Source organism: Vipera berus (genome assembly GCF_964194415.1).
Source record: "Vipera berus genome assembly, chromosome: 6".
NCBI classification, from domain to species: domain Eukaryota; kingdom Metazoa; phylum Chordata; class Lepidosauria; order Squamata; family Viperidae; genus Vipera; species Vipera berus.
In genome coordinates this window covers 75060089-75077736 of record NC_138208.1, presented here as the reverse complement: position 1 = coordinate 75077736, position 17648 = coordinate 75060089, and the positions used below count along the sequence as shown (strand labels likewise).

General features: G+C 42.9%; 1 protein-coding gene across 3 annotated transcripts in view; it reads right to left on the bottom strand.

Moving 5' to 3' along the window:
* Window positions 1-17648, bottom strand: part of DENND5B (DENN domain containing 5B) — a 127324-nt gene that overhangs the window by 44795 nt on the left and 64881 nt on the right. For all 3 annotated transcript variants that reach the window (XM_081331429.1, XM_081331427.1, XM_081331428.1), the window contains 3 exons: window positions 11655-12321; window positions 7205-7392; window positions 1890-2426 (listed from right to left, as the gene is read on the bottom strand). In XM_081331429.1, coding sequence (XP_081187555.1) covers window positions 1890-2426; window positions 7205-7392; window positions 11655-12321 — 1392 coding nt within the window. The remainder of the gene's footprint in view (window positions 1-1889; window positions 2427-7204; window positions 7393-11654; window positions 12322-17648) is intronic.

The window sequence follows — 17648 nt, the reverse complement described above, 5'->3', positions numbered from 1 at the left end:
CTAATTTAGCAATTGCTGTGATTCACTTAACGAAAGTGGCAAGAAAAGTCATAAAATGGGGTGTGACACACACGACAAATTTCTCACTTAGCAACATCAATTGTGGTTGTAAGTCAAGGACTACCTGTACACAGGTAGAAACAGCTCCTTTCTTAGGAGCTAAATACCCAGAGATAAACACCTCAACAAAAGAGGGCCTTAACCAGATCACAGGAAAACTATAAAAATATTTTCTGCAAATAGGTAGAATTATACCTCTTTGCAAATCCTACTGGCCTTTCCACTCAGGAATATTTTTTTTAAAAGGGGGAAGGAACCAGGAACAACAGTCTTATGTTAATGCTACATTTCCAAAGGGAGAAAAACCAATATTAGCTTTGGTTTAGAGAAAAGTGATTGAATTTCTTTACCAATGTAGTTCCTCTCACCTTTTTGCAAACTAAGAACATGAAATTAGGTTAGACAAAGTCACATTATTTGACTGCCGACTATAGAAGAATGGACTTTAAAAGTTTCTGACCTGGCGGAAATGGCAAAGATATCGGCTTATTTGAAAGACCATTCGCAACAACGTTATATTACAGAGTGGAAAAAGTGGATTGATTACATCCAGAACAAATATGGGACCAAAAAGTTTCATTTAGCATTTGCATAAGTTTTGATGTGATAATAGTATTGCTTGTAGTCATTTTATATGAGCTAGAGTGCGATAGACTTAATAGTTTATTGTTGTTAGCATATGGTTGTTTATGATTGCTTTTACTTTTATACCTTGTATTTAGCTCTGGGAAGTCGGGGATGGGGAGGGGGGAAGGGGAGGGGGGAGGGTTAGGAAGGGTTGGGTAGGGGGTGGGGGGGAGGGGTTGTCAAAGATAAAATGTATTGAAAAACTTTTCAATAAAAAAAGTCACATTATTTGGATGATCTGATCCATATATCCAACACCAACAAAGGTAGCCCACGACCACAATTAGAAGCAGAATTCCTACTGTTAAGCAAGGCAGTTGTTGAGAGGATCATGCCTAATTTTACAACCTTTTTGCCACAGTTAAGAGAATTACTGCAATGGTTAAATGAATTGTGTGGTCATTAAGTGAATCCCTATTGGCTGTGCTTGTCAGAAACTGGCTGGGAAGGTTCTAAATGTAAATGGTGTTCACATGACTCCAGGACATTGTAGTCATCATAAATACATCCTAGTTGCCAAGCACCCAAACTTTGATCCCATGGCTATGGGGCTGCTGCAACAGTTATGGATGCAAGAACAGGGCAAAGTCACTGTTTTTGATGCTGTTGTAACTTTGAACTATTGTTAAATGAAAAGTTGTAAGTCGAGGACTACCTGTACTACATCTGTAATAAAAATCTTAAGGCAAAGGTCTGTATCAACCTCACTTAGAAACCCTTTTTAATTTGAGGAAGTCTGAATATAGCATTATATGAGATAACAGTGAACTTTGGGCATCCTAAAGATAAAAGGCTAAATTAGCTTAGAACGGGGGTGGGGAACGATGGTCCTTTTATGACTTGTGGACTTCAACTCCCAGAATTCATGCTTGGCTCAGGGAGGGCGTTCTCTGTGGGTGCGCCTGACCTGTGGAACCGTTTACCGGTTGAGCTCCGGATGGCTCCCGACCTTCGCTCCTTCTGACGTGACCTAAAAACCTATTTGTTTGTACAAGCCGGCCTGGTCTGATGGGTTTTGTTTTAATTATTGTTTTAATGTAATTTATTTTCTGCATTTGGGCACTAGGGTTTAATTTGTTTTTAATTTCTGTATTTTGGGTATTTTGATATTTACGTCCCTGTTCACTGCCCTGAGTCCTTCGGGAGAAGGGCGATATACAAATCAAATAAATAAATAAATAAAAGCATTTGGCTTCTTTTACTTTGTCAAAATTTTGCATCTGTTCCCTGTTGGTTAGCCAGGATTCCCTGTCCTGTGCTGCTTGAATGACAAAAGCCTCATAATCGGAAAACATCTGGGTGAAGCGGTTGGCAAAAACCTCCCGGAGCTGGACATTCAGCTTGTAGTCCTTCAGTTCCTGTTCGTCACAGTGGAGTTTAACATCTGTTCCTTTTTCTGCCAAAGAAGCAGTGATAGCCATTTTGTCTACTGCCACTCCTGTCCTCTTTGCCAAAGCATGGAGGCGGGCGATTGTCTCGTTGCCTTTGAGGAACTCATACATGTTGATGGTGTTGCTGGGCACATTCCCGTTCTTTTTGTCGTTGGCCAAGTCATAAAGGACAAGATTTTTTAACTTAGCTGCACTCTCGCTACAATGATGACGACCCTCAAGAGGAATCCCGAACTGAAGGAGAATTTCTGAAATTTCCTGGATGAAATTCAGCTTATTGGGAAATTGAGGAAGCTCTTCTGGTAACTCAATGAAGTGATTGTCAATATCTACAAAACAGAGGTTGGCCTGGAAAAGAAGAACAAACCATTTTTGCAACAGAGGAGATTTATTTCTTATAGGTTTGCACTGAGAAAAGAATATGTAGATAGAAGGATTCAGAATGAAATCCTCTTCTTGTTCAGATAAGCAAATACTATTAGTAAATTCAACATTCAACATACGTTTATCTTAGAGGATCATTTCAAAAATAAACAAAAGGAATACCTTTCAGTATATGTATGCTAAGTTCAGACATTAGTGTATGGCTCTGAAGATATCAGTTATCAAGTATTGTAAATCCAGTATTCTAATGTTAGCTTTTCAAGGATAAATAGCATGTCAAGTCATTATGCATGAAGCAGCTAAATAAACCTGTTATTCACCACGATTCACTTAAGATGTACAACTAATCTGGCTTGTACTTCTCTAAACAAGCTGGTATCAGAAGCCAAGAACAAGTCAAAGTCTCTGGTTCACATGTGACACTGAGTAACCCACAAGTGCCCCAGGACCAACAGTTCTCATTTCTAAATAAACCAGAAGATCACATTCTGACTCACTGCCATTTATGAGTGTAGTATGTGAGTGATCAGACTACTATCCACGGCAAATCTCCTTTGCTTGTATATCTTAATCACCCACAAAATTGGAAGAATTGCCCCACATTTCAATATCTATAGGAGTTTTACCTTTTCTGTTCTGGCAAACTAAGGTAAGATCTGTGCCTGCTCTTGTTTTTTACTTTTGTTCTCATCACTGGTTTTTTATAGTGATTATGTATTTACGTATTTATTTATTTTGTATTATGTACTTGCCAATTTGGGATACAAACTGAAAGGGCATTTAAAAAATAAAGCAAGCACTCTCCTTCTGCAGGAAAAGCAGAAAGTTAAACCATAATTAAATTACTCCCAAATTAGCAAAAATACCTGGAACACAGGAAGGACGACATTTATTAGAAAATCCTTGGGGGACATGTAAAATTAAAATAGTTTCAAGCTTTTTAAAATTCATTGGAACCAATGGTGGGCTATTCAGCTGACAGACTCAATTTAGCCCAATACCCTTTGGTCATGTTTGTAAGTACAGTTTGTAAGTACGATATAAAGGAAATCTTTGCTTTTTGCTAGTAAAATCCAAAGTTTCCTGCCTAAGGTTGTTGCTTCACAATAAAGCCAACTATCGCCATGATATTTGAATGTATTCTCTGAAAGGTAAATCTCTGTTGGGGATTGAAGAGTGAACTATATTAAGAACTTTGATAAAACCAGTTATGGAAAAGACTATTTCTTTTAGGCCAGGGGTGTCAAACTGGCAGCCCACGGGCCGGATGCATCATGCACAGTCCACACCCACTCCAGCTCCCCAAAGGCAAAAAATGTCATGCTACGTCATGTGATGCAATCGAGTTTGACACCTGTGTTTTAGGCTGAATTCACTGCGACTCACTGCCTGTTTTAAGTGAACTGACTGTTGAAGCAAGTTTATTTTCCCCAAAAGCCAAGCCCTCATATTTAAATCTGGAGCATACCTGATAAAGGGTAGCATAAAACCTACATATTTATAAAGGCAAAGACAACTGATTCTTTTTAGCCTTTGAACGGATGTTTCATTGTTATGCTAAAGAACTCCACTTTTGAGAAGATGCTTCTAATAAGAGGGGAAAGGATTATAGCTTGAACTAAAGGCCAACATTTATTTATTTATTTATTTATTTATTTATTTATTTATTTATTTATTTATTTATTATTTAAATTTATATACCGCCCTATTCCCGTAGGACTCAGGGCGGTTTACAGGGAGAATTAAAATACATAGCATACAAAAATTAAAACAGTTAAAAACTATGATTAAATTACAGTCCCTGAAGTTAACTAAAACCCAATTAAATTAAATTAGTTAAAACCCCTCAGTCTGGGCCAAACAGCTCGAAGAACCAGGTTTTCAAGTCCCGGCGAAATGATTTCATTAATCAGGATGTTCAAATGTTGAAAAATACTTTTAAAACACATCATCAAGTATTGAAAGATTCTAACTCCAGCATTCCAAGGTTATTTTTGATAGGCTATATGTAGAATTGATTTCCCTAGGATTAACATACTTATTTTGGCTAGGGAAAGGCAATCCGTTTGCAAATGCACTAGTCAAATTGTCTGCAGTATTGCGATTCTTTCTCCTCTTTCAGTTCAAATAGACTACCATCTATCAAAAGTTTATTTAAAAGGCTTGTTAAACCCTACTTAATATTCTGAAAATGCGGAATGACATTTGAACCTGAAGAAAATCTGAAGAGATCATCTCTTCTAAAAGCATCCCATAACAATATGAGGGCTGAGTAGCAACCTAAAGAATGTCTGAAGACCAGCTGTTAAAATTTTATCCAGAATGCACAAGTGTTTTTATATTTAGCCCCTGAAGTAGCATCTGGTCTTAAGCAAGAAAAAGAAGGTAGAATTCAACTAACGGTCCCTGGCATTCCTACATTAAAGACTGGAAAGTTGCTTTAAAAGGCCCACTATTAAATGTAGTCTCCAGTTTCTTTCCTTTATTTGTGATACTGGTTTCTTAGCCTGATGTGCCTCATATATATTAACGTGAGAAGATGGCATCTCAGTTGGTATAAAAACAGCTTCAACAAAAATTAATAACGAGTGAAGGCAAATAGACATGTACCAGCATAATAATGCAGGATCAAATCTGATTTGGTCACCAGGACCAGAATATTCTGGGCAGGAAAGAAAGTTCCTGAGGATGGGCTCTAGCATGAGTCCAAAAAGCTTGGAAAACTAACTCTGATCCCAATGACTGACTCAGATTGGATCCTGCAAAAATCAATAACTGCAAGGATTTGCAAATAAAAGTCCAAATAATTCAAGACAGAGGCTGTAATCCTTAACCCAACTTCCACATGTTTAGAGCAAATGCTAGAACCAAACATTTATTTTCTATAGCCCTTTATTTACAAGCAGACACAATTTGTTTCTAAAACCTAAATTGGCTGATAGTGCAGTTAAACAAACCACAGAAGTACATTCCATGATTTGTTTATTGTGATTTGCAAGCCAACAAACTTGGGCAGTCTCTTCCAAAGAAATCGGAAATGGAAGATCAAGAAAAAATCATAGAAGAAAAATGAACCAGAATTTGCATATGCTGGTTTTTTTTAAAAAAACTAATCAAAAGCAAGCATCTCTTGACCTCTTTTTCAGCTTGGCAGATGGCGGAAAAAAAGAAGGGGAGAATAAATTGTAAACTATGCTAAACTCATGCAGATTCCATTAAAACCTTTATCTGAATATACAGCAAGTCCTTCTGTCTTTTCCTCCAACCCTCAAAGAGGAGCAAGTTCATTGTAGCATAAAATATTTACTAGAGTTGCGTAGTATGCTGGGTTTCATCTGTATATTTAGCACCTTTTTCTAACACCTTAAAATGGATGCATCTTTTTAGGAGACCAAAAAAACTGCTTTCCTTAGTTAACTAACTCCATGATTCTAGGAAATGTCAAATCTGCTTTAACATGCTCCATTCATTTTCTTGCACCTTCCAAAGCACATGCCTAAGAATTGACCTAGTGTAAGAATTGAAGCTGATGAAGTGGGAATCCCTGATCGTTATGCCAGAATATCGTTTTATAAGCAGGCAGATGGCAGAAACCTTCAAAGCTCGAAAAACAGAAGCTAAAGAGGCCCAGGATTATAAACCTAAAGATTAACAATACATAGACGACAAGACCACAGGGTACTGTTAAGGCGTCTTTGTACATATGGCCTCTTATTTCCCAGCAATAAATTTTCTTACTTACCTTCTTGTGTGTCTGCCTGGGGATGTGAAGTGAGGAGGTATTTTAATTACAGTGCCTGAGTCTAAATGTTGACACTTGACTGTTCTGCTTTCACAAGATATATTTGAATTTCCATCTCAGCAATGTAAACAGTCATAACACCCAACAAGTCTTCACCCAGGGAACCAAAACTTTGCACTGGAAATACTGCTGTTAATTTATTTATTTGAAAGATTTATATGGCTGTCCACTCACTCTCAGGGACTCAGGGTGGGTTACTAATAGTAAAAACCCAGTACAAAAGAATAAAAAACAATAACCCCGCACCCTCTGGTGACAGCACCCAATCAAATGAGCCACTTGATGGGTTCCATTTCACTCTGAGTTCCCCAGGCCCATTGACAGAATCAAGTCTTCTGGGCCTTACACAATTGTGTCAAAGTGGTAAAAAGATAAAGGTAAAGGTTCCCCTGCACATGCGTGCTAGTCGTTTCCAACTCTAGGGGCCGGTGCTCATCTCCATTTCAAAGCCGAAGAGCCAGCGCTTGTCCGAGGACGTCTCCGTGGTCATGTGGCCGGCATGACTAGACGCCAAAGGCGCACAGAACGCTGTTACCTTCCCACCGTAGTGGTCCCTATTTTTCTACTTGCATTTTTACGTGCTTTTGAACTGCTAGGTTGGCAGAAGCTGGGACGAGTAACAGGTGCTCACTCTGTTACGTGGCACTTGGGATTCAACCCGCCAAACCGCCGAACTTCTGATCGACAAGCTCAGCGTCCTAACCTACTGAGCCACTGCATCCCTTGTCAAAGTGGGGTCCAGACTAATCTCTGTGGCTCCACAGGAAAGGAGCCACCATGGAAAAGGTCCTTCTTCTGGGTCCTATCAGATGTACCTCCTTAGGAGATGGGATCTGCAACCTTCCTTGCTTTCCTGCTCTAATGGGTCAAGTGGATGTGGGTCATATGATCCTTCAGATAATCCGGTCCCAAGCCATGAAGGGCTGCAAGCAACACTTACCTCTTGAGGAAGTTCCAGCTTAGAACGATCTGTTCCCTCTTTGGACTGGAGGCCCATCAAGTAAGGTACAGGAGCATCCAGGAAATGTAAGAGTGAGGCTGGAAGGATGGGGACATACACATGTTGCCACTGGAATGGGAATAGCAGGGTGGTAATCCCTTCTGCAACCGTCATCAGACGCTGATAGTCTAAACAAAGAAACCCAAAACAGAATTGTCTTTAAAATCCCATTACTTTCAATATCCCACGTACATTTCAATGCCCAGCAGATGGCAACTGCAAAGCAATTTTTAAATCCACAGGATACACATTGTAATAGGCATTTATTGACTTGATTTAATGTGCAATAGGTTAACTCCCTCCCTATTTAAAATGGATTAAATTAACTCTAGAACTGCCATTCAAAACAAGCTATGAAATGTTTAGACAGCACGTAAATTCACTTTAAGACAGAATGACAATTAACTACAGAGGTTAATCCTTAGAATGTATTTTAAACACATTTCCATAAAGTACTCTCTTCTCAAGTATTTTGCCAGCATTTTATTCCAATTGATTGTGGCAAATTGAAGTTCAAAGAACTACCAGCAGTCACCGGTATTAACAGCACCACTTTCTGAAACTTAAATAGTTACAGCAGTAATGTGCCTTTTGATGAATGAACACACAATTCTCACAGTTTAAGCTCAAGTACAACCCATGGATAAAACATGGATGTGCTAAACAAGACAAATAACAACAAGATAAGCACCAGACCTTTAACATAATGGTCTATGGGTCTGGTTCCAAATAAAACTAGTGGAATATTTAACAAAAATCTTCAAAATGGGTGCTTGAGAAAGAGATAATTTAAATATTATTTCAACAACTGATTTTGATGTGAATGTCTCTAAAGTATGACCTCAGAAAATACAGATCAGTTCAATCTGAGATGCACGTACTGTAAACATCACAAATCACTAGCTATATGATTTCCCATTATCTCTCTGCTGGGGAAACATTAATGAGGGGGGAAAAACAACTACTCTATTTCTCAAGTACTGTATGTTTTCCATGTTTATGCCTTTTCTACATCAGAGTACATTACCAAGATTCCAGCATAGAAAAAAAACCATTTGATGAGCATTCATGCAGGAATTCAAATTTAAATGGCAAGGAAAGGGGACCCTGGAAACCTACAGTTTTCTTTAATTCTACCTAATTAATCCTTCCCAAGAACAGTAAAAGCCAGACAAAATAAACTTTTACAAAAAAAACAAGAAAGCTATTTTGATTATCTCAGCCATCTGAGGCGCATTAATAATGAAACCAAAGTTTGTAATGTTCTCACTGACAATACACAGGAGTGTCATTCATTCTTTCTTGCTCGCTGTGTGAGCTAGTGTAAAAACGCATTTCTCCCATGGTTCTCCATTAAATATAATGGATTTGCACTCCAGTTTGTCAGCCTATGTCAGTCACCAAACATACACCCCAGCAAGTACAGTATCCTAAATCAACCTTCTCAGTTTTATGCATCTCAAGTGTTTCTCAGCAGCTTTACGATATATTGACTTCAACTCATGGCTGGCTAGAGAATTCTGAAAGTTGAAGTGTGCATATCTTAAAGTTGCCAAGGTTGAAAAAGACTGGCCTACGGTTGGTGGACTAGGGTTTCTAGGACAGGGCTTTTCAACCAGTGGTACGGGTACCACCTGTGGTACATTGGCACCTGGCAGGTGGTACACAACCATCCTAGAAAAGTGGTAGCGGGGGAGGGGAATGACCTGAACTGGTGGCAGCACCGCACAAGCCAGGCTGAAGTTGCAGGGCTGTCAGTGCTCAGCGAAAAGTGCTAGGATCAGCACTTCTTCAGGGATGTCAGGGCTCAGTGGAAGCACCAGGATCAGCGCCAGGCTCCAGCTGATCCTGGTGTTTCTGAGCCCAGAAGAAGCGCCTATCAGATTGCAGCATCTCCAGGGTCTTGTGATTTACATTCAGATGCTTGGCACAGTGTCCCAGGGTCATGTGAAGTGACCAAAACCTGCTGAAACCACCCAACAGACGGGGGAAATAAAAACAAACACCCCCCACCCCACCCCTGCTGCCAAACCTCAACAGAAATGCTCACAACTATGAAAACCTTGGACAGGAGGAGAGCGCCGCCTGGTGGGCAGGCAGGTGTCTTGCTCGGCTGTGGCTTGGGGGGCACTTTTTTCAGTGCCATTGTAACTTCGAACAGTCACTAAGCAAACTGTTGTAAGTCGAGGACTACCTACCTACTACTATTGCTAAGCACATTGTGCTTTAGATTGTAAGCCGCCCTGAGTCTTCGGAGAAGGGTGGGATATAAATGGGATTAAATAATAAATAAATAAATAAATCCCTGTACTTCATCACCTTTTTCCCTTTTTTTTTTTTGGTCATCAAGTTTTTGACACCTTGCTAGGTGACTGGTGGTACTCGGATGTTGCCATATCCTAAAAGCGGTACAATGGGTGAAAAGGTTGAAAAGCCCTGTTCTAGTCCAGCCTCTTGCTCAAGCAGGAGAACCTATAGCATCTCAGACAGGTGATTGTCTAGTCCCATTTATATCCCGCCCTTCTCCGAAGACTCAGGGCGGCTTACAATCTAAGAAGCACAAATCAATGTGCTTAGCAATAGCCTTCATTCTATGTATATGCCTGCTTATTAGGGCTTTCGCGCGCGCCCCCGCAACATTTTTACAAAGTGCTTCCAAACTTTATTAAATGCTCTTGGGCAGAGAAGGGCTTTGTAATGTTATCTGCGAATGACCTTGAAGGGTGGGACGAAGAGAACCATTAGACAAGAGAGAGAGGAACCCCCAGTGGCTTAAGGGTCAGAGGAAGAAAGTTAGCTAGGACCCACCCTAACAGACCAAGCTGTTAAAAGGCAGAAGATTTGCACCTTCAGACTTCCAAGTTTTTGTTCATGTACAGTTGCAAGAAAAAGTATGTGGACCCTTTGGGATTACGTGGAGTTTTGCATGAATTGGCCATAAAATGTGCTCTAACAGCTAATGTTTGTGTAGTATTATTTTAAGCAGACTGTGTTTTTCTATTGTGACTTACATGACGTTTAGAGCGCATTTTATGGCCAATTCATGCAAAACTCCACATAATCCCAAAGGGTTCACATACTTTTTCTTGCAACTGTAGCTTTACGATAAAGTAGCATTAGCTCCTATGATAGTGTTTCCTGTCTGGTTTAGCTGGAGGGCTGACAGGCTTAAAAAATAAAAGATTAGAAAAATCTATATTCTTCTTTAGATTATTTGTGGAATCGCTTACATTCTATGTATATGCAGAACTAACAATTCAATTTATCCTTCTCTGACCCCAATCTCGTGGGAATTATATTTTATTACTGCTCTCTTGGAAGCTGCATTATCAGTCTCAAAACAGTACTATTCTGAAACGATTGATGTATCTATTCCTTCTCCATCCACCAAATTTCATTACATTCTTTGTTGGTTATAAGAAAACCTCCACATTTAAAATTATTTTAAAGAAGCTAATCACTATCAGGGATAATTGCTTTCAAAATAGGTAGGGTGTCTCCACAAAGCTATTAAAACCAGAAAAACATTGGAGCATAAATCCTTGATCTTATCAATTAATAAGCATTTTCCTATCTTCTGGACAATTATAGCTTTCTTGGAAGATGGTTACTGCCTTCGGTGTCAATGTCCTGTCTTTAGCTTGTGCCTGCAGGTTATTGTAAGTTTTCAAAGAATCTGTCAGATGATTTCAAATTTATTTTTTTTTGCAACCTTGCACAGGGGGAAGGGGCAGTTGTACCTTTTGTAGTCAGGAGCGACCCATCATTAATAAATCTTATTCATACATCTCTTCCTAGCCAAAAAACCTTTATGGGTGGCATATGGTAGGCAGTTCAAGCTTTCCTTCCTTTTATCCATTTATCATTCTGTTGACAGATTCCCTGTCTGTTTGTCTGTCTTCTTATATGGCACAGTAAAGAACCCTGGTGATGCAGTGGTTAGAATGCAGTACTGCAGACAAATTCTGCCCACAGTCCTGGAGTTTGATCCTGACTGGCTCAAGGTTGACTCAGCCTTCCACCCTTCCGAAGTTGGTAAAATGAGGACCCCAGATTGTTGGGGAAAATATGTTGACTCTGTAAACCACTTAGAGATGGCTGTAAAACACTATGAAGAGGTATATAAAAGTGAGACAACATTTATCACCAGTCATCAGTATTTATTTACTTACTAGATTTGCTTCTTTTCTAGACAGGAAATAACTTTTAGAAACCATAGACCCATCCTCCCCCACACAACAAAACAGCAGAACACATTTTCCTTTTTAGGAAAACACCCTTTATTGTGGGGTTAAAAGCCACATTGTCACAAAATTATATCTGGTGGTGTCAATATTTTGGAAGACAAGAAAAGTTAAAATCACAGTCACATTAGGAGCAGTCCACTTACCTTGAGAATAAAGAAGAATCTGCATTTCTAGCAAGACACATGTAAACACTTGAATGAGGTTCTCCAAGCCCAGCAGCTCAAAGGCTTCCCGGAGAGCATAATCAGACAAAGGGAGTTCGTTTGGCCCTGGTCTCTGGCAGACTATAGGCTCATAAACCCCATAGAATTTGAGTGATCTTCCTGGGGGCGGAAGGGGTACTTCATAAAGAATGTTATGTATATAGCTTTCCAGAGGCAAAGGTGGGGGTTGTTGAGAAGTGACCGCTTTGTAAAGTTGGATGAGGAATTTCTTGCAGGCTTGCATGAAAGGCAAGGGAGCAATGACACATATACACTTGGAAACATAGAGCGTGTCCCTGTTGATGTCGTATGAGTTGCAGCGCTGCATTTTGGCCAGGGATGTGGAATCTCCTTCATCTAGACTACTGGCCAGCGAGTCCATGCTGCATGAAGATGAGGCAGAGACGCTGTTGCATTGCTCCGCGTTGTGCATCTGATAAAGTGTTTGCATGGCTGCACAGATCTGCTTGCTCGTGACCTCCTCAAAAAATGTGAGTACAAATCCATAGGTGCGGGATCCATCTTCTCGAGTAATAATGAATGAATGGAACTGGGGATCTCTCTGGTCAGACTGAGTCCTGAAGGACAGCCCTTTGGGCATGCATAGCTGTGGGAAGAGAAGAGGAAAATACACTTGTCAGCTGCATCGTAACTTCTATTATGGACATTCCTATATTGTATTATGGGCATACCTGTACTGTAAAATCTATAAAGGTAAAGGTTGTCCCTGTCCAGTTGTGTTCAACTTTAGAGGTGTGTTCATCTCCATTTCCTCACTAAGGGAGTCAGCATTGTCAGAAGATGCTCCCATGGTCATGTGGCCAACATGATTATGTGCCGAAGGTGCACAGAATGCTGTTACCTTCCCCATTGAAGTGGTACCTATTTATCTACTTGCATTTGTATGCTTTTGAACTACTAGGTTGGCAGGAGCTGGGACAGGAACAAGAGCTCAACCCGTCATTCAGTACTTGTGTCTCGAACTGCCAACCTTTCGGTTGGCAAGCCCACTGTTTTAACCTATACATAGTTATATTATAAAGCAAATAATCCTTATTAACAAGTCACTAAGGATGAAAAAAAAAACAATTTCTTAACATTTAATTAAAAACAACATTCTTAAAAAGTTATAATTCCCAGCCTCAAGCTCCACTGATTTTGCATAATTGTGTAGCGATGGAATTTGCCACAGCTCTTAAAATTAATTAACAACCTTGTGCATTAGCTATGGAGTTCTCAAGAAAGCAGTTAACAAAAAGCCTATTTCCTTAGCAAGTAATGCACATTATATAAAATTTAAAAGGATGTGAATATTACATGCATGTCAATTATATATTCAGCATTAAGGCTAAAGGTATAGCCACAGTCATATAATTTAATAGTAGCAAATATTTTGTATATCAATTAAAAATGTATGTCTAAACACTGTAGCTAAAGGGAATCCAGTTCCTTGTTATAAGGTAAAGGTAAAGGTTCCCCCGCACGTGCGTGCTAGTCGTTTCCAACTCTAGGGGCCGGTGCTCATCTCCGTTTCAAAGCCAAAGAGCCAGTGTTTGTCCGAGGACGTCTCAGTGGTCATGTGGCCGGCATGACTAGACGCCAAAGGCGCACGGAGCGCTGTTACCTTCCCACCGTAGTGGTCCCTATTTTTCTACTTGCATTTTTACGTGCTTTCGAACTGCTAGGTTGGCAGAAGCTGGGACGAGTAACAGGCGCTCACTCTGACGCAGCACTCGGGATTTGACCTGCCAAACTACCGACCTTCTGATCGACAAGCTCAGCGTCCTAACCCACTGAGCCACCGCGTCTCTCATCATTATACAAATGCACTAATCTGTATAAAACTCTCTTGGAAGCAATCTCCTGGAAATATTTCATGAGAAAAGAGGAAAAGATGAGGAAAGCGAAGCATGAGTTCAGTACAATTTTTCTGATGTACTTGTTAAAGTCTCTGAAAGGAGACCTTCATGAATTTTGTCAGCATCAATACAGCAACACCTCACCATCAAGTGCTAAAGCTGCCATACCCCTGGAAGACTCATGAAGCTGTTTTGGCGATTGTGCTGCCCACTTTTGTATGATTGATAGGACTGTTCACACATGCATACACTGACCCACTGGATGCTCATCATTAGTAGCCAAAATGATACCAGATATATGCAAGAGGAATTATCAGCAAATCTAGAACAATCTCAAAATAACCACAATGGGAAACCCAACAAAGTCCCAATTGAGAAAAATCAGCATGCTCAATCCTCACGAATAAAGGCAAAGATACGTATCCCAGTCACCGGGACTAGAAGTTTAGTCTTCTGAGCTTTCAGACTTGTGCTGAAGCCCATCCTCAGGGCACCTCTCTCACACCAGAATTCTGTCTGACATTATGGTGAGAAAAAAGTTCCCTAAGGATGGGCTTCAGCACAAGTCCGAAAGCAACCCAGATTGGATCACACTCAATGCTGATGGAAGGAGTGGCAAGATTGGAGGGTAACAACAGAAATTTGAACATTTTGTAATAGGTCATTGCCATGTTTTTTTCCCTCAAGAGCATACGGGTTGGTTCCATCAAATGGAAAGACACCAAGTGAGATCTGAAGCCCTTCTTCCACTCTAATTATTGAATGGCTTGGAGCTTTTTGACAAAATATGAAATCACTCAAATGAAAACAGCTTGTACTGATCTGAGTGTTGATCAATTGGGACATGCTACCTTTGCCACCATCTGAAGGACAGACTTTTATCAATTAGCAAAAGTCAAGAAAAGAAGACCAAGGATGCGGCACACAGACATTTTGACAACTTCTCTGCTCTTAATTAGACTATAATGTATGGTTTCCAAGCTAATGGCTTTAGATCTAATTCTCTATATTCTCTATTTTATCAACCGGCTGTCAGTCCAGGCTGGAGTTGGTTCCCGGCGAGACGAGCCTGGAGTTAGGGATTGCTGGTTCCTCCGGTTGTGGGGTGGGGTTTCAAATCCCCACGACGATTGGGAATGGTAGCAGGTGGTTGCACGGAGGGCCATATCAACATCCGGGATCACACCCCTGCTGTCTTCAAGCGGTGGCGTGCTCCGACCCTCCGGTTGTTACCCGTTTACCTGGGGGTGAGGGAGATTGGGCCCCTGAGCTTAGTCTGGTGTATTTTAATGCCAGATCCGTAGTGAACAAAGCTCCCCTCGTCCGAGATTTGATCGAGGAGGAGCGCGCAGATCTGGCACGCATTACGGAAACCTGGTTGGGCTCAGAGGGAGGTGTCCCTCTGACTGAGCTCTGCCCCCCAGGTTTCTGCATGCTGCACCGGCCGCGGGCTCAGGGTAGGGGCGGGGGGGGTGGCGGTGGTTATACGGGAGACCTTATGTCTGCGGGAGACCACTGTCGTACAGATTGGCTCCTCCTGAGGTTTGGCTCTGGGGTTCAGTTGGGTTTGTTGCTGACATACCTGATGCCCAGCTGTGTTGCAACAACCCTGCCCGGGTTTCTCGACACCCTTTCAGGGCTGGTGGTTGAATTTCCCAGACTTATGGTTCTGGGTGATTTCAACCTTCCATCCCTGGAAGGGATGGAGTTAGCGCAGGAGTTCATGGATGGAGTTAGCGCAGGAGTTCATGGATGGAGTTAGCGCAGGAGTTCATGGCCTCCATGATGGCCATGGACCTGACCCAGATAATTCAGGGCCCGACCCATGGAGGGGGCCACACTCTCGACCTGGTTTTCCTATCTGGGCAGTGGTTTGATGATCTGGGAGGGGGCTCACCAAATATTGTCCCCCTGTCATGGTCCGATCATCACCTCCTACGGCTGGTCTTCCGATACGCTACCCCTTGCCGCTGGGCTGCGGAACCGACCAGGTGGTTCCGCCCCAGGCGCCTAATGGATCCTGAACGGTTCCAGACGGCGCTTGGGTCTATACCTATCTCCCTCACTCACAGCCCGGCTGATGCCTTGGTGGAGGCTTGGGAGAGGGCCGCCACCGAGGCACTTGACCGGGTTGTACCCTTGCGACCCCTGATCCGGCGCAGATCCCGATGGGCTCCATGGTTTTCTGTGGAGCTATGGGAGATGAAGCGTTGGAGATGGAGTCTGGAGAGCTGTTGGAGATCCAGCCGGTCTGAATCTGACCGATTGCGAATAAGATCTTTCTCTAGGTCTTATCTCGCGGCGATGAGGACGACGAAGTCTAATTACTTCACCGCCCTCATTGCGTCCGCAGATAATCGCCCGGCCGCCCTGTTTAGGGTAACTCGTTCCCTCCTCTCCCAGGAGGTGAGGGAGGAGCCCTTGCAGGGGCAGGCCGAGGAGTTTAGCCAGCATCTGGTGGACAAAATCGCTCAGATTCGGACTGGTTTGGACTCTGACTGGGCAGAGTCTGACGGGGAGGAATCGAGCGGTCTTGAGAGTATTATCTGGACTGAGTTTGATCCTGTGACTCCCAAGGAGGTGGACAGGATTATGGGGAGGCTGAGCTCTACCACCTGTTTATTGGACCCGTGCCCTTCCTGGCTGGTTTATTCAGCTCGGAAGGAGACATGAGGCTGGTTCCAGGCAGTGATATCTGCTTCTTTGAGTGAGGGTGTCTTTCCCGCCGCCTTGAAGGAAGTGGTGGTGAGACCCCTTCTCAAGAAGCCTGCCCTGGATCCAGCTATTTTGAATAACTATCGTCCGGTCTCCAACCTTCGCTTTCTAGTGAAGGTTGTTGAGAGCGTGGTGGTGCATCAGCTTCCTCTGTTCCTGGAGGAAACCGATTATCTTGACCCGTACCAATCAGGTTTCAGGCCCGGGTACAGCACGGAGACGGCATTGGTCGCGCTGATGAATGATCTCTGGCGGGCTCGGGACAGGGGTTGTTCCTCTGTCCTAGTCCTATTAGATCTCTCAGCGGCTTTTGATACCATCGACCATGGTATCCTACTGCGACGTCTCAGGGGGTTGGGAGTGGGGGGCACTGTTTTACGGTGGTTCTCCTCCTACCTCTTGGGCCATTTGCAGTCGGTGTTGACGGGAGGGCAGAGGTCCGCCCCGAGGTCTCTCGTTTGTGGAGTTCCTCAGGGGTCGGTCCTCTCTCCCCTCCTGTTCAATATCTATATGAAGCCGCTGGGTGAGATCATTCGTGGTTTTGGGGTGGGGTATCATCAGTACGCTGATGATACCCAACTTTTTCTTTCCACCCCAAACCAACTCAGTGATGCCCTCGACGTGATGTCCCATTGCCTGGAGGCGGTTCGGGTTTGGATGGGGAGGAACAGGCTCCGACTCAATCCTGCCAAGACTGAGTGGCTGTGCGTACAGGCATCTCGAGTGGATCATTCTATTCCACCTTTAATGATGGGGGGTGAGGTGTTACCCCCCCGTCGATAGGGCTCGCAACTTTGGTGTCCTCCTGGATTCGCGGCTCAGTTTTGAAGATCATATAGGAGCCGTGACCAGGGGGGCTTTTGCCCAGGTTCGCCTGGTGCGCCAGTTGCGGCCCTATCTGGACCGAGATGCCTTGCGCACAGTCACTCATGCACTCATTACCTCCCGGTTAGACTACTGTAACGCTCTCTACATGGGGCTGCCCTTGAGGACCACTCGGAGGCTTCAACTGGTGTAGAATGCGGCCGCGCGAGTTGTGATGGGGGCTCCCCGATACTCCCACGTAACACCTCTGCTCCGCGAGCTGCATTGGCTTCTGGTTGCCCTCCGGGTGAGATTCAAGGTGCTGGTGATGACCTATAAAGCCCTAAATGGCTTGGGTCTGGGATATTTGAGGGAACACCTGTTGCCGGCATCAAGTTCCCTTCGTCCTGTGCGCTCTCACAGGGAGGGCCTTCTCAGGGTGCCGTCAGCAAAGGATTGCCGGAGGGCGACACCCAGGGGGAGGGCCTTCTCTGTGGGCGCGCCTGCCCTCTGGAACCAGTTACCCGTAGAGCTCAGGACTGCCCCTGATTTTTGT